This window comes from Eptesicus fuscus, chromosome 22, assembly GCF_027574615.1.
Source record: "Eptesicus fuscus isolate TK198812 chromosome 22, DD_ASM_mEF_20220401, whole genome shotgun sequence".
Lineage (NCBI taxonomy): Eukaryota > Metazoa > Chordata > Mammalia > Chiroptera > Vespertilionidae > Eptesicus > Eptesicus fuscus.
Window position 1 is genome coordinate 31,110,268 of NC_072494.1, and position 27,390 is coordinate 31,137,657.

The 27,390-nt window shown below is 47.1% G+C and overlaps 1 protein-coding gene across 2 annotated transcripts in view; it reads right to left on the bottom strand.

The window, feature by feature from the left end:
- HHAT (hedgehog acyltransferase) overlaps positions 1–27,390 on the bottom strand; it is a 185,781-nt gene that overhangs the window by 37,823 nt on the left and 120,568 nt on the right. For both annotated transcript variants that reach the window (XM_028152257.2, XM_028152258.2), the window contains exon 10: positions 18,435–18,636. In XM_028152257.2, coding sequence (XP_028008058.1) covers positions 18,435–18,636 — 202 coding nt within the window. The remainder of the gene's footprint in view (positions 1–18,434; positions 18,637–27,390) is intronic.

Below are 27,390 nucleotides of genomic sequence, written 5' to 3' on the forward strand. Positions count from 1 at the left end.
GACCCTGGGGAGCTACCCCATCGCTCTGACCCACTATTAGGAGGAACCTTGTTAAGAGGGCGCAGGAGAGCAGTTCAAGCCGACTCCGCTCCTGGAATCGGAGCTCTGGTACGCCAATGGTGAGCTGGCAGCAGCGTCAAAACATGCACCTGAAATACATGGAACTGGAGAGATGTTTTCCCTAATGGATGATAAAGAATTCTGCTCATCCATCCGAGATCTTCAATGGACTTTTCCCTCCCCTTTTATTACCTTCGTGAGGATGTCATAAAGTCAACTAAGCCTTCCTACCTCGGCCCTGGCGTTCTGGGGGCCCTCTTGAGGGAGGCCCCGTGCCGTGGCTGCAGTGTGTGAGCCCCCTGAGCACATCGCAGGGGCTGTCCTTTGAGGCTGTGTATTTAGAATGAGGACCAGGTACAGTGCAACAGCCCGACACACAGGGCCCCGGGGGTCCTGACAAATACCTCAGCCTAATCCAAAGACATAGAAAAGAGAGGAAATGCCTGGAGATGGTTCCGGATATCCTCCTGAAACCTGCCCATCTCTGGGGTGGTCACTGCCTCCTGATTCCAGCTGTACTCCATTACAACTGGAATTCTGAATTGGCCAGATTCATGGCAGGTGAAAAGGACTAAGCAGGAGGCTGATTGGCTTCTGGAGCCCCTGCTGAGCATCACCTGTGGCTATTGTGCAAACCTCAGTCAGGGTCCTCTGAAAACTCAGAGAAATGAATTCCTGACACCTCCCCTTTCTCTCCTGCAGTCCCAGCATCTGTTCTGCCTGCTCAGATAGAGCTGCTACCATGCATCTCCCATCCATGGCTCTCTCCTCCTGCATCACCTTGGAGCACGGCCATCCTGCCCCACCTGTGAGCGTGAGACCTTCTCACGCGTGAGCTGAGCAGTGGGCACTGACTGGGCCGTCTGCCTGGACGTGACTGTTCTGGAAAGATCATCAGTGATGCTGATGTGTCCCTGGTTACGGGCCGCCAGACAAGATGACCTCTCGTCTCTTTCCCTGCTCTAAGAGGCCACAAGCACGTCCAGGCGATGCTGTCAAACACGACCGGATGAGAGATAATTACACAGAATAGAAGCTGGTAATGAGAGAGAAATGGGGACAGAGCAGGCTCATAACACAGCCCTCCTCACCCTTGAGAGTAAGGAGACATTGATCTACCCGTTCCTGCATTTTAGAGAAAAGGGAGGTATTTTCTGGGTATTACTGACTCAATTAGCAGTAAGTGGGGAGGCGGGATGAGAGGAAGCAGGGAGACAGCAGGGGAAATCCAGAATAATAAATCAAGAAAATACGAATTGTTTTAATTGGCATCAATGTGTCCAAATAATTCTCTCCAGGGAGAGGGACATTATAACACATTTGATTTCTGAGGGACCCCACAGGTCAGATACTCTGCGGCGTCTGCTCTACCCCGTCAATCTCTCCCCCCAACCCCCTGCCTCACTTCCTGTTTGGGGTGGTCCAAGGCCCTGTGTGACCTTGCTCTTGTTAACGTCAATTACAGAGAGCGGACAGGGCTCGGTTACGCTCAAAGTGGTTCTCCTTTTAGGGGAAATGATTACAATAATTAAATAATCAATAGAGAGATACTGAGAAAACGCTCTTTGCATTGGGTTGCTAAGCAGGGCTGCGGTGCCAGGTTACCTGGCACAAGGCAAGGCAGGTTCTGGTGGGAGACAGAGCTGAGCAGTAAGTTCAGAGCAAGGCAGGAGGCTGGGGGGAGTGGGTGCTGGAGGCTTGGGGGGAGTGGGTGCTGGAGGCTGGAGGGAGTGGGTGCTGGAGGCTGGGGGGGAGTGGGTGCTGGAGGCTCGGGGGGGAGTGGGTGCTGGAGGCTCGGGGGGGAGTGGGTGCTGGAGGCTGGGGGGAGTGGGTGCTGGAGGCTGGGGGGGAGTGGGTGCTGGAGGCTGGGGAGGGAGTGGGTACAGGAGGCTGGGGGGAGGACTGGGTGCTGGAGAAGCAGGGCTCCTTCTCCAGCACCCTGGCTCCCATGGATCTTCCCTTAATTCTCTGATTTCCCAAGTATCTCTCTCAACTATAGGAGTCCATAAATTCCTACTTCTGCTTATGGAAAAAATAGTCAAAATAATAGAAAGTATGAACAATCCTCTAGTCTCAGAAATAGGAGGGAGGACATCTAAAATCTGAAACGAATGACCAAAATTTAATTTTTAAAGAGAGCTAATTTAAAAAAAAAAAAAAGCAAGAATGTTAAAGGCTGTTGGAATCAATAAGCTAGAAAGACTTAAAGGAGAGATCAAGAGGCTCATAGGCAATTCTTAATCATCCCTTAGGGGGAGTGGGTGGGAGACAAAATAGCTGATGAAAAAGAAAATCCAAAAGCCTAATTTTAACTAACAGCCCGATCCTCTGAACTGATGAAATAAGCCTTGTGCATGAACAACAGCCCCTCACAGAGCCTGGTTTCTCCTCACCGTGAGTCAGAGGAAGAGCAGAAGGAAGGACCGGCCACAAGGAGGAAAGAGAGGGCCAGCCCGGAGAGTCCACCGAGGGTACAATCAACTGCAAAGGGGACTTTGTCTCGGCTGCAACCGTCTCTCCCCTCCAGCTTCCCCGGACACACTGTAGAAGGAACCGTTTCGACATTGAGGATTCTTTCTCTGTTTCTAGGGAACTGTCTGGCCTCGGCCATTGGTTCACAAAAACTCTAGAGCAGCGATTTTCAGCCTTCTTCATCTCATGGCACACACACACTAATTACCAAAATCCAGTGGCACACCAAAAAAATATATTGTATTTTTTGCCAATCTCACAAAAAAATAGGTACAATTTTGATTGATTTACAATAAGAATAATTGTCCTTACCTACCCTTTTTGTTCCAAAGTGACCTTTTAAGAAATCAGGTGCCTATAGGTGTATATAAGGATTTCTGGTACCAAGAATCCAGTCAGATGCAACCTTGTTATGCAACGTGACCAATAAGAATCAACTCTTATTATATGACCTGTATGTGTATGGTTCAAGATGAGGCACTCACACCAGATGCTATTGTTGTGTTGGTTATTGTCATTTTTTATTTGACAATCTAAGGGAAGAGGTCAGTGCCCCTGACTAAAGAGTCCAGTGTTGCATGTTCTCAGAGGAAAGTTCCATACTTAGGAGTCCCGGGAGGAAAAATGCCATATGGGCAAGGCTGGGTGGGTATATTCCCTCGGCCCAGCCGGCTCCATCAGTAAATATGACTTTGGGAGTCTCTAAGAGGGCCAGAGGGCCAAAGTTCCCACTTGAAACTCTTTGTTCCTTTACACTCTCTCCTCTGTAGTGATTGTGGTCACTAAACCTGTGGTCCTTCACCTCTAGGATGCCGCCTGCCGTGTGCAGGGGCCAAGCCTTAAGGCAGTCACCCGTCCTCATGGCTTAGATGCTTGAAAACCCCTTCCTTGGTCAGAGAACTCACGATGAGTTGTAAACTCAATGGGGAAATAGGATACAGCGAGGAGCCATCAAGTCTGAAAATCAGAATCACCAACTTGATCAGATAAGGCAATGATTGGTAAACAGAGTTTGATTTTCATGAACACAGATATATCATGATAAAGAGAGCTCTGGACTGGTCATGGTCTCTTCCCAGATAGATGAGTCCGTGGCAATTCAATATCCTCTCGGCAAAAAGTGGGAAGGGCACTGTCCCCCGGGGGATGTCTGGAAATTTGTTGGGCATTTCTGGTTATCCCAAGGACAGACAACATGATTGCATGATCTGGCTATGTTATTGATGGACAGGGTCCAGGGATAATAAGCATAACTGCAAGGTGCGTGGCAGAACTGTCCTGCCTGAAAGGTCCACAGCGCCCTCTGGAGAGAGGGTGAGTGTTTTCTTCCACATTTATTCCAGAGCTGACTTCCCTCTTGGTCTGTGGGGCACAGTACTTCCCTACCTTCTTCGTTAGGAGCATTGCCAAAACCCGGTCCCCTTTCCCTGAGGGCCCAGGAAAATGCACCTCCCAGCAGCAAAGGGCCCCTTACAGGGCCTCCGTGCTGGGTCATTCCCACCCCCACTACCCCTCGGCATCAAATATGAGAAAGGGGAGCCCTGTGCCCCAAGCCATGTTTAGGCAAGATGCACCTCAGTTCCAAGCCTCTTCATCCCACACCCCTGAACACAAGGGAAGAGGAAGAAAAGGGGTGGAGCAGGTTAGAGAGCATCACTGTGCCGTGAGGGTGACCAGTTCTCCGCATGCACTCTGACCTATATCCAGGCTGGGGCAGTTTCTCTCCACGTTGATGTTGCTATAACCCCCTCTTCTGGCCCAAGGGCAGGTACTGACTGGGCTTTGGGCCTGGATACAGCAAGGCCCTCAGAACATCCAGAAAAGCGGAGGCCGACCTCTCCTTTCTTGGTGCAAGCACACTTTGACTGAAGAGATAAGAGCTAGGATGTGGGGATGTCACATCGGCAGTTTAGCACTGGATTTAAGCTTCCCTCTATAAGATTCCAAAAGTGAGCCATGAAACCCAATCAAAGTAAACCGTAGGGCTGAACGAAACTTCTGTCAAACTTGTTTGAATTTCATGCTGCAAGGTGTCCGTGGCTTGTGTTTATTCATATCTCCATGGCAACTCTTCTATCTTTTCCAGTCAACATCCTGTCCCTGGAAATCACAGGACTGGCTGGGGCACATGAGCTGGGCCTGGGGGTGTGGGCTGCAGAATCTGGGTCAGAAGTGACGCTCAGCACAGCCCGGGGGTGGGGGGCAGATGCTGCAGGGGGCTGTTGGCCCCACACTTGTCCATGGAGCGGCTGCATGTGGGGCCAAGCTGGGGGGAGGGGCCAGGCTGAGCATCTGGGGGAGCAGATGGGCTGGAGAAATGGCTGCTGGAGATGGTGACAGAGGCTTGGCAAGTGGGACCCGATCCCGTTTATTTTTAAGTGGGGGAGAAGCTAAAAACAGAAACTGGGTGGGTTTGAGCAGCTGGACACAGTTCTCCCAAATAATCACTGACGTTTTTCGTTTTCTAATAAAAATGCTAACCAGAGGGTGAGAGAGGATGAGCAAAGAAATGGCAAGGAGGGGGAGGGGGAGACCGGTGGGGAGATACCCGCAGGCCATGAAGATGAAACCAGAGACTTGTGAAAGGGAAGGGCAGCCAGAGGGAGACCCTCAGGGTGAGAGGACTCAGACTCCAAAGTCATCCCAGGGCCCCCGTCCCATCTGGGCCAACCTGCCAGGCACTGCTTCTCTTGGACTCCTTTCTCAGGGCACTCTGGTCCTTTCCATTTAGAAGTGCACGTTTCCCCAGTTACCTGTCACCCTCATGTTCCTACCAATATGGTAAATTCCTGAAGGATGGGGCGGCCTCTTCTCTCCTCTGCATCGCCCAAGCCCCATGCATACTCTGTGTGCTCAGTAATTATCCAACACCTGTCTTTCTCTTTGCTCCAAATAAGTGACACCATCTCCTGACTTCCTAAATGTTTCATCTCATCCTATATCCAAGCCAAGGGAACCCAGAGGCGCTCAGAAAGCAAAGCTCCCTTCCTTCTTGGAAGGAGCTTCAAAAAAAGATCTGGTCGGTGAAGTTAAATTTTCCAACCTGTTTGCTACTGAGACCCAAACAATGCGTGCTCCTGAGAGAGAATCAGATGCCTACAGTGACGAAGGCAGAGCCAGTTTCCCGTAGATGGGCAAGTCGCCTGCTCTGTAGCTCAGTGTCCAGCTTAGATAAAACAGCGGAGGCTGTGGACAGGAAGCCACTGTCAGGGCAGAAGATGGAGAGACCCCATGGTTCCTACAGGCAAAGATGACAGACAAGGGTGCATTTTATATCCCTATTTGTTTAATCTGTACACAGAGCACATTCTTATGGAAAACTGGGCTAGACTCAGAGAAAGGAGGAGTGAAATTCGTGGAAGATATATCAGTAACTTAAGATATGCAGAGGATACCATCTTACAAACAGAAAGTAGTACCTACTAGTAAAACAGGAATAATCAGCTAGAACAATGAGACAGACTGGAACCTCAAAGTGAACTCATGAATATTTGGATATTTACTATACATGAAAGGTGACCTTTCAGTTCACTGGGGAAAGTATGGACCATTGAACAAAAACAATTTTAGAATGTAAAGATGACTCCTAGTTGCAGGCCATAGAAAAAGAGGCAGCAGACCAGATCTGGTTCATGGTTCACCAAGCCTTGCTCTCTTCTATCTGTGTTCGGTACCTACCCCAAAGGAACACTTACACATATGAACAAGGAGGCATGAGCAGGCATCTTCCCTGTGGATGCATCTGCAGAAGGAAAAAACTAAAAGCAACCTAAATTCTCAACGGTAGAAGAATGGCTAAACAAATCATAATATAGCTGTATCGTGTCCAATTATGCAGATCTACATACACTAATATAGAAACGTCTTCAAAGCATGCCATGAGGAGTATAAAAAAGCACAAATGTTACAGTATTTATACATTTCTTAAAGCACACCCATGCACACACAGAGTAGTGAAGGTGTAGGAAGCTATACTACAATCTGATCAACAATGGTCACCTCTTGTGGGAGGAAACTGAGCAAGGTGTAGCTTGTTTGGGGGGATGGGTATCTTACCTGAGGACATGCTTAGAGAGAGGAACGGGGGGGGGGGGAGGAGGGAGGAGAGATAGATAGAGAGAGAGAGAAATACTTCAATCAGTTGCCATTGACTGGGGATTGAACCTAAAACCCAGGCATGTGCCCCAACCAAGAATTGAATCAGCAACTTTTTGGTGCACAGGACAATGCTCAACCAACTGCGCCACTCTGACCAGGCTCTGTTTTGTTTTGTGGGGTTTTTTCAGGAGCATAGGGTCATGAATTATTTCATCAATTAAAAAGGAATAAAATAATAAAAAAAGGAAATCTAGGAAACTTTCCACTAAATGACCTTCAACCCTGGCCACCTCCCCTGAGTATAAAGAGTCAAGGCCAATGGGTGAGGAGATGGAAGCCAGATGACTATCATGACCAAGTTATGGCTGCTCCTGGCACTGGGGTCTCCCTCTCCAGGCAGCACTGAGATCTCTTGGGACTATTAAATAAGCCGAGGACATGACAGCTGTGGCCTCAGCTATATGCTGTTCAAAAATAAAAACAGCAGCTTAGGGCAAGGCCTGCTTTTTGAGCAAACTTGATATTTAAAAATCCAAAAGGTAAGGCATTGTGAAATGATCCAACTGAAGCACAGAGAACTCTTCTAGTAACATCCAGTTAAATAGAGTAGATGAGTCATTTCTGTTCCCTTCAATAACCCCGTTAAAATGAAAGTAAAGATGCGAAATGGCAGAAACCCACAGACAAGAAACAGGAGTGAAGCAAAGAGCAGGTGAGCAAAGTCAAGCCATTTTTTATTTTATTTTTTTAAATTTATTGATTTTTTTACAGAGAGGAAGGGAGAGGGATAGAGAGTTAGAAACATCAATGAGAGAGAAACATCGATCAGCTGCCTCCTGCACCCCCTCCACTGGGGATGCGCCTGCAACCAAGGTACATGCCCTTGACCAGAATCGAACCTGGGACCCTTCAATCCGCAGGCTGACGCTCTATCCACTGAGCCAAACCGGTTAGGGACCAACCCATTTTTATAAATCAGAAAGCAGATGAAGGAATTAGCAGAGCTGAGCTACCTGAATACTAGATGCCAAAGCAGAAAGTTATTCACACACCAGATCCCCAGAAGGCCCAGCCTTTAGAAGAATCACGTGCCACAGGTGGCAACAGCACACACCATGTAGGAGAAAACCAGGGAGGCTAAACATCCAGGTAATGAGCATATACTAGTAGAACCTGGGTTTTCCTCTTCCTCCACCCGAAAGATGAAGTCTTTTTTCATAACGACATCAGAGAGACTCTAAACTGAGGGGCAACAGGTACAGTAACAGTGCTCAGTAATTACCCAACACCTTTCTCTCTCTTTGCCCATACAGTAGGTCCGAGAAATGAACCAGATGGGAAAGGAGGAGAGAGGGGGGAGGGCTTCAAGAGAGATTCTCCAGGAAAAGAAAAGAGCTGACAGATTCCAGATATGTCTGACCACATGGAGAACAGTATTCCGAGGATTTTTCAGTTTTGTTGGAAAGAAGTGGTGACAGTAAACTACTAATCAGACAAAAGAGTCCAGGCAACCCTTAATCTGAGGGAGATAAAACAGTCAACTGAGAAAGGAAAAGCAATTATAGCATATTAACAGGCTTGGCAGTGAGCCGCACTTAACACAGTGATAATAATGTAGACACTGAATTGAACAACAACAACAACAACAACAAAAGATCTTATTATATTAGGGGGAGAAGTAACGAGTAGGTCTAAGATGCTAAAACCTCATGTAGAAAGCAGTTACTATTTATAATAATAAATAAATTATAGACTTTATTTAGAAAGACAGACTATCAGAAACAAGGGAACGAAAGTCGTTGCTGCTGGGAGACGAACACGGGAGTGACGGAGGGAGGGTGCTCTCCTGCTCACTCACCGAAACGAAGCCTTGTGCTAAGATGTGACTTTCGAACCAGGAACATGCATTTCCTAAGCTTTCTGCGTGTCCGTTTTTCCTACTGTCAAACGGGGGGAATGATAAAGCTACCATTGAAAGCACGTGAGGTCATGGGGTAACTGCTTTCCTGAACATTCCCACTGCACGCGGACCACTTTTCAGAGGAGTTATTCCACGGACCCTGCTCCTGAGAAAGACACCTGTAACCTTCAGTTCTGACATCAGTCAAGCATCGGGGTCGGCTGAGCAAAGCCCCCTAAGGGCGACTCCATCCTGTCCTTTTTTCTCTCAAGAACTTTTCATTCGCCCTGACTGGTTTGGCTCAGTGGATAGAGCGTCGGCCTGTGGACTGAAGGGTCCCAGGTTCGATTCCGGTCAAGGGCATGTACCTTGGTTGCGGGCACATCCCCAGTAGGGGGTGTGAGGGAGGCGGCTGATTGATGTTTCTCTCTCATCAGTGTTTCTAACTCTCTATTTCTCTCTCTTCCTCTCTGTAAAAAATCAATAATTTTTTTTTTAAAGAACCTTTCATTGGACAATACATATTCACTGTAGGGAAGGCTGGACATATAAATGGGCAAAACCCAAGAAAATACGTATCACAAGTAATTCCACCAGTAAGAGTTAACCACCATTAACGTTTTAATGCACAACCTTTCACACACCTTTCTGGGCTTGTATGCGTTTTTAAATAAAAATAAAACTTCATTATATCGGTTATTCTTTACTCTTCATTTTCATCTTTCCTCACAATGAAGTGATTTCAGCAGCATCAACTCTGAACAGCACGGAGTCGGGTTGATAGGTGCCCTGCACCCTTCATAGTAGCTGCCTTCCTGCCACCCTCGGGACAGACAGCGGCTGTGGCAGCACTTACTCCATGGTATTGGGTGAGCGACAGGGTTGATACCAGAGGAAGAAGCAAGAGCCACCTTAAACTGTGTGTTTCAGTAGATGTCGGCAATCACAAGTGCATTGAAACCAACCCAGTGCGTCTCAAACCAGGCCGGCAGCTGCTCACCATGCTTTTTTAAGCTGCGTTTATTTCTAGGTCTTGGGAGGAATGTGAGATATTTTGGAAGTACTGCACATTTCTGACTTCTCGGGACTTTAAAAAAATGAATACACACACACACACACACACACACACACACACATATACACATACATACAGTATATTCACACACTACATCTTATATACATAATACACACAAATGTTGTAAATAAATACATATATAAAAAACGTTTTACACTAAGTATGTGTGCATTATCTTGGGAAGAAGGGGCTATCTCAGCCTTTCACTGATAATAAGAACCCTGGAAACCCAAGCTCTGCCACTTCCGATGGGCAACTGAGATGTTCTGGGCAGAAAAGGAGACCCAGATTTGGAAACACACATCCAAATCTTCAACCTGTCACATGATAACATTTTGCCTTTCCCCAAGTTCATCTGTGGAAAACTGCTTGGCACTAGACTGTGGTTAGAGCAACCACCACGTATCTGGGCTGTAGACGCAGAAACCAGGTATGCTCAGGTCAAGAATCTAACCCCACCAGCCACCTAGGAAAGCCTGTTTTAAGCATTTACATTCAAGCCATGGCTCTCATCTTTGGCTTAGCATTTTTCCCCAGCTTACCATCCCCCAGGACGAGGGTTTGTGCTGTGCACTTAGCAGGGAGAGTGAACCTGCAGCAAAGAGGAGACCCTGAGCCCTGCCTTGCTCGGGGCTAACCTGGGAGGGACTGGAAAGGCAGCACAAGTCCAAGGGCCGCCAGACCCGGCTGGTCAGTCCATGAATATCTGAAAAGGGACTCTCTTTCAAAGCCTCTCTGTCAGATAGTAGACTCGGTAACAGAAAGTTAAAAAGAGCCTTTGAAAACACCTTTGCCATATTAAACGTATTTTTAACTAAGTGGTGGAATTCATTGCAGAATAATTCTACCTCTCAGACCAGAGGGGGCTTAAGGCTCGGGTTCAGATCCCCACAGAGAAGAAAATGAATGACCAGTGAGTTGCGCAGTGATTCCTGCATGGTTAATGAGTGGGAGACAACAGAGGGGGCCCCAGCGGGCCGTCATCCCCCCAAGGAACACACTGTTCATAAACACACGCGTTGCTTTTTTCTGATCCAGGGGCCCAGGGGGTGCTAACAAGCTGCCACACCGGCTAATTTGAGGTGTGGGATTAATACCTTAATTTGATGTTCCCCTGCTTGGTTAAACAGCTTGCATTTGTGTATTTCTAAATGTGGCATTCAGATCCCTTTAAATGGGGGACCATTTGGCCTCTCTAATCTCCTTTCCTCCACTGCCCTGTCATGTCAGCCTCCGGGCCTGAGCCTGGTTTTTCCCTCCTGACCTCAGGCTGTGGGCGCTGCCCTCCTGGCCTGGAATGCCCATCTTCTCCTCTCTATTCGCCTATCCAAATCCCACTCCTAATTCTTCAGCGTCCTACTCGAGCCCCAGCTCTTGAAGCCATTCCTAACGGTTAGCTCACACGGACCGCCTGCCTCTCGAACACCAGCTGCCTCCGTGACTCATCTGGTCTCTGCACATCACGCCTCACACGGGCCCGCAACTGAGCTACGCACGTCTCTCCTCTCCAGCTAGATCATCACCTCCTGCGGGACAGGGAAGATGACTCGAGGCCCCGTCTCCCACGATGAGCACTCGGACCTGGTGCCACAGCCCTTCTTTAACCTCACCTTTCTTGACCCCTTAATAGCATCAATGCCATTGACCATTCCCTCCATGAAATACCCTTTTTCTTGGTTTCTGTGAAATCATCCTCTAGATTTCCCGCCCATTTCTTGGCCCTTCCTCCTTCAATCAACTTCTAAATGTTGGTTCAATCCCAGACCCAAGTTTTATCCTCTCTTCCTCTCCTTTCCTCTCTCTCTCTCTCTCTCTCTCTCTCTCTCTCTCTCTCTCTTTCTCTCTTTCTCATCTCAAACATTCCCATGGCTCCAAATATCATCTATATTCTCCCTAATATCTATCTCTCGCCTGGACCTTTCTTCTGAGCAATGCCTGGGCAGACTATGCCAGACATTATTTTTTATGTTTATGGAGAGAAGTCCATTTTTTAGAGAGATCATTTAGGTCCTGATAGACAAAGCGTGTGTCCCACAGTTTTATTGCCTCTTTAATCCAAAGCAGCCACTGTAAAGATGACCATCCTGACAGGAGGCCAGGCGAGACACTTCCCTCGTGTCGGGAAAGGAGTAATAACAGACTCTACAGTTAGGCCCTGACCGCTCAGCACGCTGCCCGCCTGGAAGCACTGGAGGAGGGAGCAGAGAAGGAGCCAGGAGGGAGGCATCACGCTTTTCGCTCAGAGCTCTCCGGTGCTCTGCGAATGGTCTCCCACGTAGGGCGCTGACATTTATTTTTCATAAATGAGCAAATAAAGAAGTGAAGGACAGGCTGACTGGCTAAGTGAGCTCAGTCTGGGACAGGTTCCGGTCAGGAGAAATTGGCTCGTCTACACTGAGCGCCTGATCTCCATTTGTGGAGATGAATCTAAGTAGCGGAGGAGTCGATAATGGGCCGTGGCCAAACAGAACAGCTCTTCAGGGTGCCGTTTGCTTTGTATTTCTCCAGCGGGTGAGTTGGGGCTGTGATCACTGACCCCTAGTGAAAGGGTTTCCTAATCAGGCGGACGAACATGTGCATCTTGCCAGCTGGTGAGTTAGGAGCCCGCAGAACTAAGTAACCATTGGTTGGATGGTGCCGGGGATTTTACAATTATCCTTTTAAAGTGACTGGTCGCTCAAACTCGTGGGATTTCTGTACCTATTTTGCAACATCAAACTGTTCCAAATGGATGTCGCCATAGAGCCATGGTTCTTTGGGTTCCTTCTGGCACACCAAGGCATCAGATCCCTCCCAGAACCATTAGACTGACCCTCCGTGATTTTTCACTGGAGGCGCGCTTCCTCAATTAAATCTATAAATAGAAATTTTACTGCTTCGAAGAGAATATAAATCAGCTTATCAGGGCACTCTTGGGGCAACAAAGAGGGGGGAGGGGAGTGGGAGGAAGGCATTTATGTCATTCAATGAAATGGAAATGGGGTGGGTGGGCGAACGGCTTGAGATGGAGGCTCTCCTTTGTGTTGGAATGACTGACAAGCAGCCTGAAGGTGTCTTCCTTCAAAGGAGAAATCAAATTGAGAACTGGCGAGAAGGAGAGTCACTCTACTGATGCTTCAAAATATTTCCACTTATTAAAATAAAAATATTTCAAGGCTGAACACAAATTCTGGCTCCCTGGGAGAGCGCTTGTATAGAGAGAAAGCGTGCTGCCTGATCAGTAACTCTTCTCTTTGTCCACCAGCGTGGTGCTTTATGAAAATGCCTTGTGTCAGCTTCCTACAGCTCTGCCTCGGTGAGTCACAAACAATGACCCCCCCCCCCCCCCCACCCCCGTCTCACAAAGCAGCAGGGTTCAGTGAGGGCTCATTCCTCCCTATCCCTTTCTTCCCCGTATGTATTTTGTGCACTCAGCATTAAAATAGCATTTTGTCATAACTAGACCAATTAGTACCTACCCTGCTACAAAATAAAATAAACACCCTGTGTAATGCTTAGCAAGCCTCACCTTATTCTTCATGCTGCTGTGCAAACTGACTTCTCTTTACTCCCCTCACGGCAGTCAGAAAGTATCATTCATTCGTTCAACAAACATTTACTGCATGCTTACTCTGTGCCCGGCAATGCGATAAGTGTCAAGAATGCAGGTCTCTGGCCTCATGAGGTGTACGGTTCAGTAATGGAGCTAAGGATTAAACAGGTTATTCTATAAAAATATTTCACTGCACCTGTGATTAGTATAGCAGAAGAGACAGACGAGGTGCCCACACGAGTTAGTAAATGAGACCTGATGACTTAGGAGGGTCAGTGAAGGGGACCCATGCAAGGCATCGCTCAAATCTGGAGGATGAATATGGGTGGAGGAGAAGAAGAGAGAGCATCCTAGGAGATGGAAGAGCCGCATGTGGAAGATGAGGCTGGAGGGGTCAGGCATGTAAGTGAACAGGTGGAAGAACAGAGTGTTGAGGAGGAGGGGTGGAGAGGTAGCAAGGTCAAGATCAGACAAGGCCTCATATAGGCCATCTTAAATATTGTGTAGTTGGTCCTAAGAAAATGGGATGCCACTGAGGATTTTAAGAAGGACAACAGCATCGTTGGGATTTTATTGAGAAGCATCACTCAGCACAGTGAGGATAATGAATTGAAAAAGGCAAAAGTGGCCCTAACTGGTTTGGCTCAGTGGATAGAGTGTTGGCCTGAGGACTGAAGGGTCCCAGGTTTGATTCTGGTCAAGGGTATGTACCTTGGTTTCGGGTTTCTCTCTCATTGATGTTTCTAATTCTCTATCCCTCTCCCTTCCTCTCTGTAAAAAAAAAAAAAAAAAATCAATAAAATATATATTTTTTTAAAAGTATAAGAAAAAGGCAAAAGTGGAAGCAGGGAGACTAGTTAGATGCTACATGGTAGACCTGGCAAGAAATGAGAACATTTGTATTAGGATGACTCAGTGGAAATGAAAACAAGCAAATAATAATAATAATAGTAATAGTAATATTTACTGAGGAGGCGGAATGTAAGTACACACAGGAAGAACTGGGATAGGAGCACAAAAAGGATACCTTGGTGGTTTGGGACTTAAGTAACTAGACCGAGGATGTGCCATTTGCAGAAACAGAGCATGCTTGAGGGGAAGGAGCTGGTTGGAATACTGAGAGATAAGGGCACATGAGTTCAGTGCTACACGGGCTAAGCCAGAGATATCTGTGAGATATTCGAGCGGAGAGAATCTGTAGCCAGTTGGATATATGAGGTACCACACATGGATGAAGATCATTCTAAATTATGGCAAACAAACACTCTACATTCTTTTAATTTTTTCTAGAAAAGGAATATGTTCTAGAACTGTGCTGCTCAAAATGGAAGTTGCTAGCCACATGGGGGCTGCTTAGATTTAAATTAATGAAAATATATTTAAAAATTAGTTACTCAAGTACTGAATGTGGCTAGTGACTGATGCGTTAGACCAGTGGTCGGCAAACTCATTAGTCAACAGAGCCAAGTATCAACAGTACAATGATTGAAATTTCTTTTGAGAGCCAAATTTTTTAAACTTAAACTTCTTCTAACGTCCCTTCTTCAAAATAGACTCGCCTAGGCTGTGGTATTTTGTGGAAGAGCCACACTCAAGGGGTCAAAGAGCCGCATGTGGCTCACGAGCCGCAGTTTGCCGACCATGGCGTTAGACAATACAATGGACATTTCCATTATGGCAGAAAGTTCGATCAAACAGCCCTCCTAGGACCTCAGAGGGCTTGCTATTTACAACTCAGCTCTGACCGGTCTCTGGGTGAGTGTTCCGCTGTCATTCTATCAACACCAAGAAATGGAAACCTATTGTAATGTGTGCCCCAGACAAAGCGCTGAGGCTGAAGAAGATATGGAAAAGAAGGACTGATAATCCTTGCTATCCAGATATATGTTTATCTATATTTAAAAGGCAGACGCAGGATGAATGCCAGGGGGAGAGTGTGTGAGGGGCGTGCGGAGTGAACTCACATTGTAAAAACAGCGCCAGGTCAATTGGGGCGACTCCAGTCAGATGAAAGCAGGTGCCAAAGAGGCATTAAGTCTTTATTTAGTTTTTGACAAAAGAATAGGAAATGGATTTATGAAAAGAGAGGGCAAGAGGGCAACTCGAGTGAGGAAACAGTTTTTTCAAAAGGTGGTGGACCATTGGAAAGCCAGCCGTGTTTTTCTGAAGGAAACAGAATTGGTGCTGAACTGCGTAAGATACTGAGTCATGGAGGGAGAGTCCTTGGGGGACAAGTAGAAGCATTAATTGTGCTTTGACTTAACATTGAGGCTAACACAGACCCCGAGCTAACCATTGGGAATATAAATAGTAACGGGACCCTGACCTTGTACTCAAGGAGGTTCTAGTCTAAACACCCACAATCAACTACCAGGCGGTCAGGATAAGACAGCTGAAAAAAAAATAGGCTTTACAAGGTATGTTCTTGCTCAACAAGCATGTAAACTAAACAGCATGTCTGCAATATGCAAAGGCATGTATCTCACCAAAAGTATATACTCAGAACGTACTCTGCTCGTAGGTACCTGAACTGTGGATAGAAACTGGTCAACACAAGAGGGTCCTTGAGTGAGCTGTGATGGGACAGAGTGGACATTCCAGTGCTTCTCCTGTGAGCCTTTTCACTGGCTTCCTGCCTTTTATAACCAAACTAGTAGCCTGTTTGCACGAAGATTCGTGCAATAGACCTTCATTCACCTGGCTGCCTGCACCAGTTTTCTGCCGGCACCGGGGACCCAGGCCTTGGCTGTGGCCACCGCCTTCTGCCTTCTTTCAGGGTCCGGGCTTGGCCCTGGGCGGTGGCCTTGGTCTCGGCTGCACCCAGCATCCCTGCTACCCGATCGCAGGAGCCGACCCCCAGTGGTCTCCTGCGATCGACTCGGGCGGCTTTCCCAGCCTTGGGCTCGGCCGCACCCAGCGTCCCTGCGACCCGATCGCAGGATCCGACCCCCAGGTTGGCTCCTGCGATCGGCGCAGGCACCCCGCTGGCGCCCAAGGCCGGGAAAGCCTTGGGTGGCTTTCCCGGCCTTGGGCTCCGCCACACCCCAACGTCCCTGCAACAGTTTCCTGGTGGGCGTGGTTGATAGGCGTGGCTTGGTTGGTGGGCGTGGCTTGGGCGTGGCGAAGGTGTGGTCAATTTGCATATTTGTCTATTATAAGGTAAGATTAACAAGCCACGGGCTGCCTGGCACAGTTTGGGTTACTCTTCAGCCTGTGAGATTTTTTAAATTTATTCATAACGTAAGCCATAGCTCAAAGTCTACAGAGCACTGCTTAGCATTGAGTTCAAGGTTAATGTCCGCCCTCCCGTGAAGGAACGTGAGGCTGTGGCCGGGCTTTAGCCTGGGCTGGAAGGAATTCTCTGGCTTCCACAGGTGGTGACTGGGTTTCAGGCTTCAGGGAAGACCGCTCAGATTTCAGGATGGAGATGGAAACCTCTAGGATGCCACCTTTTATGGCTTTTCCTTTGTGTTGTATAGCCATGCCTTTCACTGAAATTTCATTTTCCATTAAAATTAACCAAAATTTCTCTTCCGCTGATCGCTGGGTGATACTACTGAATAAAATATTTATCTTTAAACATGCATGAGCATATTTAAATTCCTTCAGCTGTGTTATTTTGCCACGGACTTGGTACCCGTTTTTACTGGAATAACTGTCCACTTGTACTATGGCTAGCTACACAGAAAAACACTCGAATGGGTTCTATTTTGGTCGTGTTGGTTTTTTAAAAATATATTTGCTTTACTTGCCTCTACGGATGGAATTTAGCCACATTACTCACTGCCCACTAGATTTCTTGTGTTTTGTTGCCTACTGTGAACACTAATGACAGCATTTTTCTTCTTAGCTACTTTTTCTCAGGGTTATCAGAATATTGCTGCATATGCAGGCCTGATGATTTCCTACAAGCTTCTAATATATCCTCTACCACATTTCCATTCTAAAACATTCACTCATGGTTTAAAAACACTTAAAATGGGCAAAGCAAAGTGCTTCATTTATTTTCCAGATCATTTTCCTCTGGAGTTGGAATGTGTCTTAAGGCCTTAGCTTTTTTATGCTGCTAGAACAGTAACTACCAAATTAGCAAAGAGTAAAACACCAGTACTGCTCAGTGCAGGTGAGGGCATCCTCATGCACTGGAGGTGGGATGTAGCTCAGCACACTTCGGCAGCTAAGGACGAGTTAAACCAGTGGTTCCCAACCTTTTTTTGGCCACACCCCACCTAAGCATCTCTAAAATCCTGATCCCTCCCCTCCCCCGTGACATATAATTCTTATTACTCAAAAAGTGAACTCCATTCACTTGGAGGAAGCCTCAAAGGACATTAATTTGGTCTAAACAAGCTTCCAAAGAACATGGCATCCATGAAAGAGAAAAATAATTGAACGAAAGGACAGCTGAAGTACTGAGGAAGAAATCACTAAGAAATTGTTAAAAAATAATAATAATATGGAGTGATATGAAAATATAGCAAATAAAGTTTTAAAACATATAATAGAGAACTGAAATGCATAAATATATCACAATATGTATTTATATATCATATATAAGGCCCCTAGGACCATAAGAAATGCAAAATATTCACTGTTGATAACGCATTCTCAAATTGCCCCCTTAAAAATCAAATTGTCATCCTGTGGGGCATGTGCCCACGTTGGGAACCACCGAGTTAAACAGTATGCGTGGCAAACCTTAAAGGTGAGAAAACCTTAATGTAGCAATTTTACATACAAGAATTCATCCTGGTTATGATATTCACCTCAATGCAATTGATAAATGCAAAAAAATAGAATAATGTGATTATTAATAATAGAAGACTAAATAAGTTATAGCACATTCAATGGTGAAATTTGGTGGAGCCATTAAAAAGCGTTGTTAGAAATGGATTTGATGACATAGAAAGGTGGTCCTGATACAACCATATCGCTGGAATAATAGCATTTGTTTTAAATGTGTGTGTGTTTGTGTGTATGTGTGTGTGTGTACACAGCAAATATTTGGAAGAATTGGAGATTAATAGTGTTTTCTGTTGAGCCGTTTTTTCTCTTCTATTCTTGTCTATGTGTTCTAACATTATATAATAAACATGGATTGCTTTTATAGTTAAAACATTACATTTTTTTTAAATAGCTACAATTAGACTCTTTTTAAATTGTCCTGCCTCTAGGCACAGGGACTTTGAACCCGTCTAGCGAGCATGGCTCATGAGGCCCTGAATCTGATGGCCACCTTCCCTCCCAAAACTGGTCCTGGCTCAGCTGTCCCTGCCATGAGCCAGGCTCCTGCTCACCAGGCTGTCCTGGATGCACGGGGTCTCCACCAGCCTCCGGACTCCATTCTCCACGGTGACTCCCAGCCAGTTGAGCGCTGCCCAGCACCAGAGGTAGTCGTGCCCGCCATGCCAGTAGCTCACAAATGCAAAAGTCATCGCCGTGGAAAACAGTGTCCCCAGCAGGCCGTGTTGGGACCCGCCCACGGGGATGTACACATACCTAGAGAAAGAAGAGGCTGTTAGGAGCCATGCAAAGGGCTGTGCCTGCAATACACCCGGTCCCCTGACCCGACTCTTCTATCACACGATGACACTCACCGTGAGCAGACCCTCCCCTATCCCAGGAGGCCACAGAGCGCTCCTCGAATTCTCCATCATGCAAGGAGTTGGCAAAAACATAGGCCTCAGCCCTGCGGGGCTGTAGGTTAAATGCACACACGGTCAAAGAGCTCTCGTTACCATAGCAAACAGCACTTACAAGAGGCCGGGTGAGGAGTAATGGACTGTGTTTCGAAAAGGGATGTGTCCAACCTGGAAAGCCAACCACAGGATGGCAGCGAAGCTCTGGCTACTTGGGGACACCGACATTCAAGGCAGGCGTGTCCTTTACAGCTCAGACTATTAGGTTTATGGTAAACCCGGGGTTTAAGCACAATTGCTGAAACGGCAGGAGCCGATGCAGAAGAGGGGTGCCAAGGCCGGTTCCTCAGCTTTCCAGGCAAGTTTCCCGGAAACAGGAGTGAATTCGCAAGTGAGGAGAAGAGCTCTGTGCTCAGAGGCAGCCAAACTATCACCCCCAAATGCACAGCCTTCCCGGGGTACGTTCTCTACTGCCGAGACAGCCGTCTGGCTGCACAGAAGCGGGCCCATGTTCTTCGATTTCCTTCTGGAGCTGGACAAGATGCCCACCATGGGTTGGCAGGACCTGCAGAGCTAGGTACACACCCTTTACAATCTGGCCTGTCTGTACATTAATTTTTGTGCCAAATTTCATTTTGAAAATCATTTTTGAGTAGGACAATTTTATAAGAAAGCCAAAGTATAAAAATAAAAGCCATTCCTCAGTCAATAAAAAAATATGTATATTTCAGAAGACTGTATGATCGCAATGATTTAAAAATGTCCTCCTTTACTCTCAAATATGCTCCAGTTTATCTCCTGCCCCCATGGCTGCTCAGCTTCACATGCCCAGCTCAAATCGGGACCCAGGTAACAGAGACTTGGCCGACAGCAGATGCCCTCTCACTGCAACAAGACTTGATGGAGATGTCTTGCACCCATGATCCGGGGAACTGGGGTCTAGGATATCTAAATCCAGCCTAACACCAGGAATGCTCAGGGCCTACTCAAGAAGGCAAATAATCCTCTCCACTAATAATTACAGGGTAAAACAAGATGGTTGTTAGAATATTAAATTTGACAGTAAAATAGTAGTCAAGTTTTCAGACTAATTTAAATTGGCCAATCAAAATAAGCAAATACTCTAGAAAAATCAATTGTACTGGACAAAAAAGCTGTTACTAAAGTGTTAACTAAAATTTTTATTGGTAGTTTATCTCATGGTAAAATTGCATAACATATAATGAACCTAAAGCAGTCACATTTTAGTGCAAAAAAGTAAAATTTAAAAGCTATCAAGATTACAGCATAAAATTTCCAAAAGCCTCCCAATATTTAAACCAAAAAAGGGGGGATAGTAGAAGAATATCATGTAAGGAAAAATATCCTGCAAATAAATTACATCTAGAAAATTTTTACTTTAGAAAATTAACTTTCATTTGTAATGCTAACAGCAAGTCACCCAGGTAAAACATACATGGTGTCAAAACAAGCCAAAGGAAAATCATTTGGGCAAAAAAATGAAAAAGGATCGCAAATCAAATTTATAGAAAATATTCCTTTATTAACTTTTGGTCGAGAATATGTTTGTATATTTTCAGAAAACAACTCCGAGACATGTGGATTACTGCAACAGAGAGGAATTGACAGTAGTGCTCCAGCCATGAAGTCAGAAGAGAAACAGTCCAGAGATGGAAGACGCTGACGATGCCTTGCCATACTAGCAGTCAGCAGATATGCGTCACTGCAGATTGCCCAGGACCAAACCAGAGAGGGTCGGACCTGCAATACCACCATTTGTCCACCATCCAGAACTGAAATATCATTGCTGTTATGAACACATTAACAACTGTTGGACATAGAAACCGGGACTCAAAAGAACTGTTGGCCCAGAAAGAAACTCAATACAGACTGATTCATTTGCCTCTCAGCATAACCATTATTGCTTGTCTCATTTTCAGTTCCTATAAGTGTATTCCTAGTATCACATGAGCTCACTCATCTAGGGGAAAAGATGAACAACATAGACTGAAGAACAAGAACAGCATTGATCAGACTGTCAGACCTCAGAGGGAAAGTAGGGGAGGGTGGGGACAAAGGAGATCGATCAACCAAAGGACTTGTGTGCTTGCATATGAGCCTAACCAATGATCACGGACAACAGGGGGAGGTGGGCTTGCGTGTGGGGGGGATTGGGAAGGGAACGGGGGGAGGGGGTTGATGACAAATATGTGATACCTTAATCAATAAAGTAATTTTAAAAAAAAACAAAAACAAAAAAAAAACCAAAAAAAAAAAACAAATATGCTCCAGTTTAGATAATAAATCATATGATCAGCTTAAATAGCCCCGTTCTGTGGGTGAGAAAACTGAGGCTGAGAAGCTAACCTGACGAAGGCAGACTGCCAGGAAGGAGCAGAGCCAACCTGCATCTGTGGCACCAACGGTAATGTTTTCCATCACACCTCTGGGTTTATTTTGAAAACCCTCTATTTTACACCCCGGTCTGAAACAAACCAGAAAGCCTGGGAGAATGTAGCCATTTCAGAAATAAGTGAAGCAGCGCAAACACTTTCTCCTGTGCGAAAACAAGACCATCTTGACAATCAAAATAGCAGGTATGTACCAAGCGTTCGCTACAGGTTCAGGGACCCTCCGTCTGCTGTCAAATATTTAGCGAGGCCTCCAGGGCAGTCCTGGTATTACGGGAAACACGGCGACATCACACAATGTTCCTGCCGACAGGACAGGTGTAGCTGATGGTGGAACAGCAGCAAACGTGGAAGCTGGGTGATATGCTACAAGGTAGACCAGGAGGGTTTCAGAGGGCGGAGAAGGGGGTGCGTGGAGGCGAGTGGGGTAAAGAACGCTTAACAGCAAAGGTCCCCACCCTGGCCAGGCCTACAGGATGAGTTTTGCTGCAGGATGGACTTGGAAGGGCTGGGGGCAATGAGCCAGGAAAGCCTGGCAGCCCCAGGCACTGTGGTTTTAGTTGGTGTTCTGCTGCCCCCTAGAGGCTATTTGATTATTGGTCTACAGTTCTCAGCAAAGGACCACAAATTCTCAGCCTGGACTGGACGTAACCACTGCCCATCACCACACTCCATCTGGCTGGACTTATGGGGTCAGTCTTATCTGTAAGGAGGCTGTATGTGGGAAAAAAGGAGGGGTGGTCAAACCAATTTAAAAAAATATGAGGAATGACTACTGTTTATAGAAACTGCAGGTAACTATTTTATACAACAAGTTAATAGTAATACGAATACTATTCTCACCTAACGTAACTGTTTCGTGGTGAGATTTTCATTCTGTCTCGCTATCCTACAGGGAGCTGCCCCGGACGTGTCAGAAAACCCCGGACAGAACAGAAACCTCCCGTCATCCGCACCAGTGGACCTTCATATTGGACCCAACTCCAAAGGAACGTGTTTTCAAGCTTGTGACGAGGAAGCATCCGCCCAGAATTGCATGCTCAGCTATTTTAGGCGTCTCTTGGCACGATGGCTGCGTGACTTTGCCTTCTAGCGGACAGCCGACAAGAATTCCTTTCATTGTGGAAATTCAGACATGGCAGGTCTCCAAGGACATGCGCGTCTGCTCGTTTTACACCAGAGGAGGGTCTGGTCTCCAGGCTGGAAGATAAACATCCCTTCTTCACGCTTAGCTTCTGGAAGGCAGCAGGTGTGGCAGGAGGAGTGTAAACAGGTTATTTCCTTTTGACAAACTCCGCCAGCCTTGTGTCAGCTCCGTGATTCATAACGACAGGAATGTCTCTCTTTGAGAAAAGCAGTGGTACGACCCCACTTCCTGAGATCCACTGCGCAGTGAAATTGATTTCCCAGTGGAAGGATGCACCACTTTATCAACAGAGCACAAATGAAAGATCTCTCCATGTCAGCGATCGTGTGAGCCCGGGTGTGCCCAGGGCCCCCTTCTCTCCCCCCTCACTCCCCCCACCCCACCCCACCGGCCTGCTTTGCTGGTCACGGCCTGCAGAGACACTGCTTGGAGAAACTGGCACCAGCTGCAGCCACGTCTTCATTTCAAACCATCTCACAGAATCGGTGCGACACAGCAAACCCCCCACAGGAGAGTAACCTAGGTGAAATGTGGATGCTATTAATAACGTCTGCCCTTTACTGGATAGCCGTGAGCCAGGTGCCTCATATATACCATTTCTCATCATAAAACAACCTTGCAAGGAACCACTGGCCAGGAGAGGTGAAATCTGAACCTAGGGTGTTCTGGCTTCTGCACCCCCAGGCCTGTGTGCTATGAAGCCATTGATCCTGGTGGGACAGTTTCTTGGTGATGTTTTCCTCTTGTTTAACCAGCTCTTCAAAGCAGTCTCCACAGAAGCATCCACTGGCATTCTATTAACTAAAGAAGTGTCCTTTTAGGGAAGGAATCTTGCGCGGAAGAGAGACACTCATGATTTCAAAGGAGGGTAGGCCAACAGGCTCTGTTTTCAGAGGCCAGAGGTGTACGTTCTGTTTTTTAAACAAAGTGGTCTCCTTCCGCCCCACGAGCAGGGCTTACACCCGGCTGGCGTCCTGCCGCTGTCTGACTGTGTGAGACGTGGGCATGAGAAGCTGGTGGTTGGGTTGTTGCTGAGCAGGTGTATGTGAAGGGAGAAGATACCCATTTCCCTCATAGCCACTACGGCAAACTCGGGAATATGCCTCACAGTTGGGGCAGGGGTGGTAAGAATCCGTGTGGCGAGTACATTAAGCTTAAAACCACATGCTCCCCTTTTCCAGGGCCTCCACTCCCTTCTCCCTGGTGTGCCACAGCATCCTCAAGCTCTCTGCTGAGGCCCAATCCCAGACCTCCCCAAGATAAGAGCCCGGGGCACCTAAGATACTGGATGTCGCTGTCCCAGGGATTAAGTCCAGGTGGGGTTGCAGGTGCCCAGTCTTCAAGTACCTACTGCTTGGCAGGGCTGAGGCCAACACCGGCTGGCATCCTTCTCCAGCTCTTCCCAACCTTCCCGCCCTTACTTCCCAGTAGTTTTCCTATGAAATCTAAAGCCCTGAACAAATGGGGTTCTCACGCCTCCATCCTCTCTGATTTTTCCAATTCCTATTCAGTCTACAAATTCAGTTGATTCTCCAGCTCCCCGTGAAGTCTCTTTTGAACATTCCAACTCTCTATTGAACCCAGAGAACCTACTGTCAGTACCACTGATTGAACAGTTATTCGCCAGAAGGTATCTTCTCTATTGTGGTTGTCATTTTAACTGAGTGTATAATTCCTCAGGCAGTACTAGAAGGGGGTGAGTGTGTGTGTGTGTGTGTGTGTGTGTGTGTGTGTGTGTGTGTGTAAGAAGCTTGGAGATTTTAACACTCACATACTTTCTAATAATGAGCCAGCAGTGGTGAGCTTGCATTCAGGAAAAAAACACAATGCCATTATCATAACGATTAGTATCCCTCTATCTTTCATAAGCATTTGAAAGCACCAAGGCCTCTGGCCTGCTTGCTCAGGGATGTTTGTTTACTTAAAACCATCAGCCTTAAGTATGCCACCATCAGAACCAGGTGGCTTAGTGCTAAGAGGTCCAAGGTATGGGTTCGACACCCACGTCAGCCTGTTGATTATGCTTAGCCCAGAAGGCAGGCAGCTGTTCTCCAAGTATCTGATGTTGGCGATGAGGGGCCTGCAAAGGGCTTGCAGGTGGGTCAGGGGACGCAGCCCCACCACAATGGGCTTCGTCACCAACATTTCACCTTCACTCACCACAGCTCCTCCACTGGCGTTTCCCCTTATCTGTGGAGCACCAAAGTCACCTGGCCAAGTCCTTTCCTCGTGATGGGTGACTGGTGTGTGGGCAGGGCCCAGAGGAGGTGCTTACCCCGGTGTCCCCGTCCAACCGCGACAAAGCAGGGTGTGAATGGCTCAGCCCAGGTGTTCTCATCATTAGAACAACAGCAGCCACAGGGCCCAAGACAAGAAGGTTTGCGTCTTGGTGACACATGAGTCTTCGCAGAATTACCATCCTCACATTACAGACTGAAAGTACAACCACCCCCACCCCCCACCCCCCCCCGCCCACCACCACCACCACCAAACAGAAACAGAACAGACAGACATCGCTTTAACGCGCCATACCTCAAGACTAGCTTCCAGTCACAAAGGGGTATGGGAAGGCCCGGCGGGAGGGGACACCAGGAAGGAGCACCCACGACTGCCCTCCATGGGGTTGCCAACCCACTTCTGCTTGAGAGCATATTGAAGCCTCGCCATCCCCAGGGCTCCCGGGCCCATGTCTATTTTGGGTTATAAATAAACAGCCCGTAAAACAGATTCTTTGGGGGGGTCTGAGCAAGAGACAGCGCAGGCGTTTATTCTCTTTAGTGCTGTGGAACTGAGTCTAATCGCTAATAAAAAGGTCCTCGAAGCCTCCGTTTAATAACCACCAAGATTTCCTGGCCGCCTGCCTGTCTTCCCACCTGCCTCCCGAGAGAATGCAGCTAAAAGCATTTATAAGCTGCCCTCGGCCAGATGGAAATGGGCAGCGTATGAAAAGCCAGACATAAAGGGGCAAACCGGGCGAATGTACGATGTCCGTGTGCGTGACCCCCAATCGCATCAGCCGAGGGAGAGGGTTGGGGGAGGGTCCGATCCTCCCCTGCTCCCGATGCATTTCTCCACCTTAGCTCCATCAGTAGATCCCAAACTGGGGATCTAATTTACAACCGTCCTGGGCACATCCCGCCTCTTATTGGCAGGGGTACTGTTCCTCCTGGGTACTGTCTTCTGATCTCTGCCTTTCACCCACATCCAATGCATTGCCACCCCTGCTGGTGCTCATCTTCTTACTCATTTATCACGGCTGCCAGGAGAGCGTTCACTATAGAATGAATTAGTACAACTCAACCGTGACTGCGCGGGTCCGATGCCAGAACTCCCCAAAAGAAAAGAGATTTCACCAAGAGCAAAAGTTCAGTGTTAGATGGTTGAAAAACCAAAGCACCCAAGGTGGGAGGTTTGAGACTTGTGATGGTAATTTTAAAAGCCTCAGATGAAACCATGGACGAGCCCATCAATATTGGATATGGATGAGGGGAAGGGTATTCACAAGGCCAACAGGAGTGTGTGTGTGTGTGACTTTGACCTTTTGCTGGCTTAACTTTTCGACAAAACCTCTTCCTTTGCCACAAATGTCACTTCTAAGTCCACTTATCTTGGCCACAAGAGAAGAGGTGTGGAATCAGGACCATTATAGGACGTGAATGAATGAACACACACACACACACACACACACACACACACACACACACACGAAGTGTCTTAGAGCCCAGAGGAGGTGGGTGGGTAAGCCGGGGCCACAGCTTTCAGTGACACTCCCTTCTCTGGGCCTTGGTTTAAGACTGGGAAGAGTTCAGGGGCTGGGGGAAAGCATTTGGGATATAAGAAGAATGTTCTTGAAGGGTTATGCCGATCCCAATGGTGTGCCGTTCAGCTGCTGGTTTCCGCTAAAGCAGAGAGGACCGGTCTCCTTGGCTGGATTTGTAGGACATGAAGCTCCCGAGACAGCTTGTGCTTCCTATTGCCCCATTCCCCCACCCCCGCTTCTTCTGCCATGAAGCTATTTCATGAATTAACATGAAATGCATGAGAAAATGGTTATCTGAAGGAAGGCCACGGTGAATCTTGACTCGAGGTGGCAATTCCTTCCCTAACAGCAAATTTCTACCCACAACTGGTCTGTTTTGATATTCTGGCCTTGCTTAAAGAGTGACAGCCCGTTGGCAATAAACATACTCATCTGGGGTGCCCATAGATGGGGTTCAATGTCCAGAAAAGGAGAAAAGTGGGAGAAAATGGCAGCGGGTATCATGTGGGCACCACTGTCAAAACACTGCATTCAAAACTATTTTCAGGAGGGAGAAAATAAAGGTCTCAGGCACTGAAGTGATTTTCAAAAAAAAAAAATAATAATAATCAAAGCGAAATGGATGCTGGTGGTAATGATGAGGCTGCTCCCTGTCCGGCGGAAATGAGCGCTCTGACAAATCAGCTTCGATAGAACTGTATCAACTGCCTCCCATTCATCACAATTAGGATCCTCCGTCCCTCTCAGACATGATACCTTCGAAGGCTGGGCACTGGAAGGGAAAACTGCTCATGCGTGGGTTTGGACGTGAATGGCAACAAATCCACAGCAGCATCCAACACCACCATGCCGGCGCAACATTTACGGAAACAATGCGAGAACATCATCCTGTGTGCGGAAACAATGCCCGGTAAGCATTTTCCCCCTAATGCAGTGAGAGCCGCCTGGATGACGCTGCTTACTCAGTAGATCCCGTGGTAATTGGATGGACTCTTGAGTGTGCATTAGAGATTAATATTTTAAGAGGTGGCCTTTTACAGAGACAGTCTAAGGATGACATTCAATGTATATCATGAAAGGCAGAGTCTTCTGTAGATTAAAAATGCCATCACTCATGCAATAAAATTATAGAAATCCAAAGACGTCAGCCATGGAACTGGGTATTGCTATGGTAATCCAGGCCGGGAGCAGTCGCTTTCTAAGGGCTGGAGGAAGAATGAATCGCAAGAATGAAATTGTACTTGCTCCTTAGCCTCCCTCTCAAGTGGGGTCAAGATGAGGAAAGATGTTTTAAGG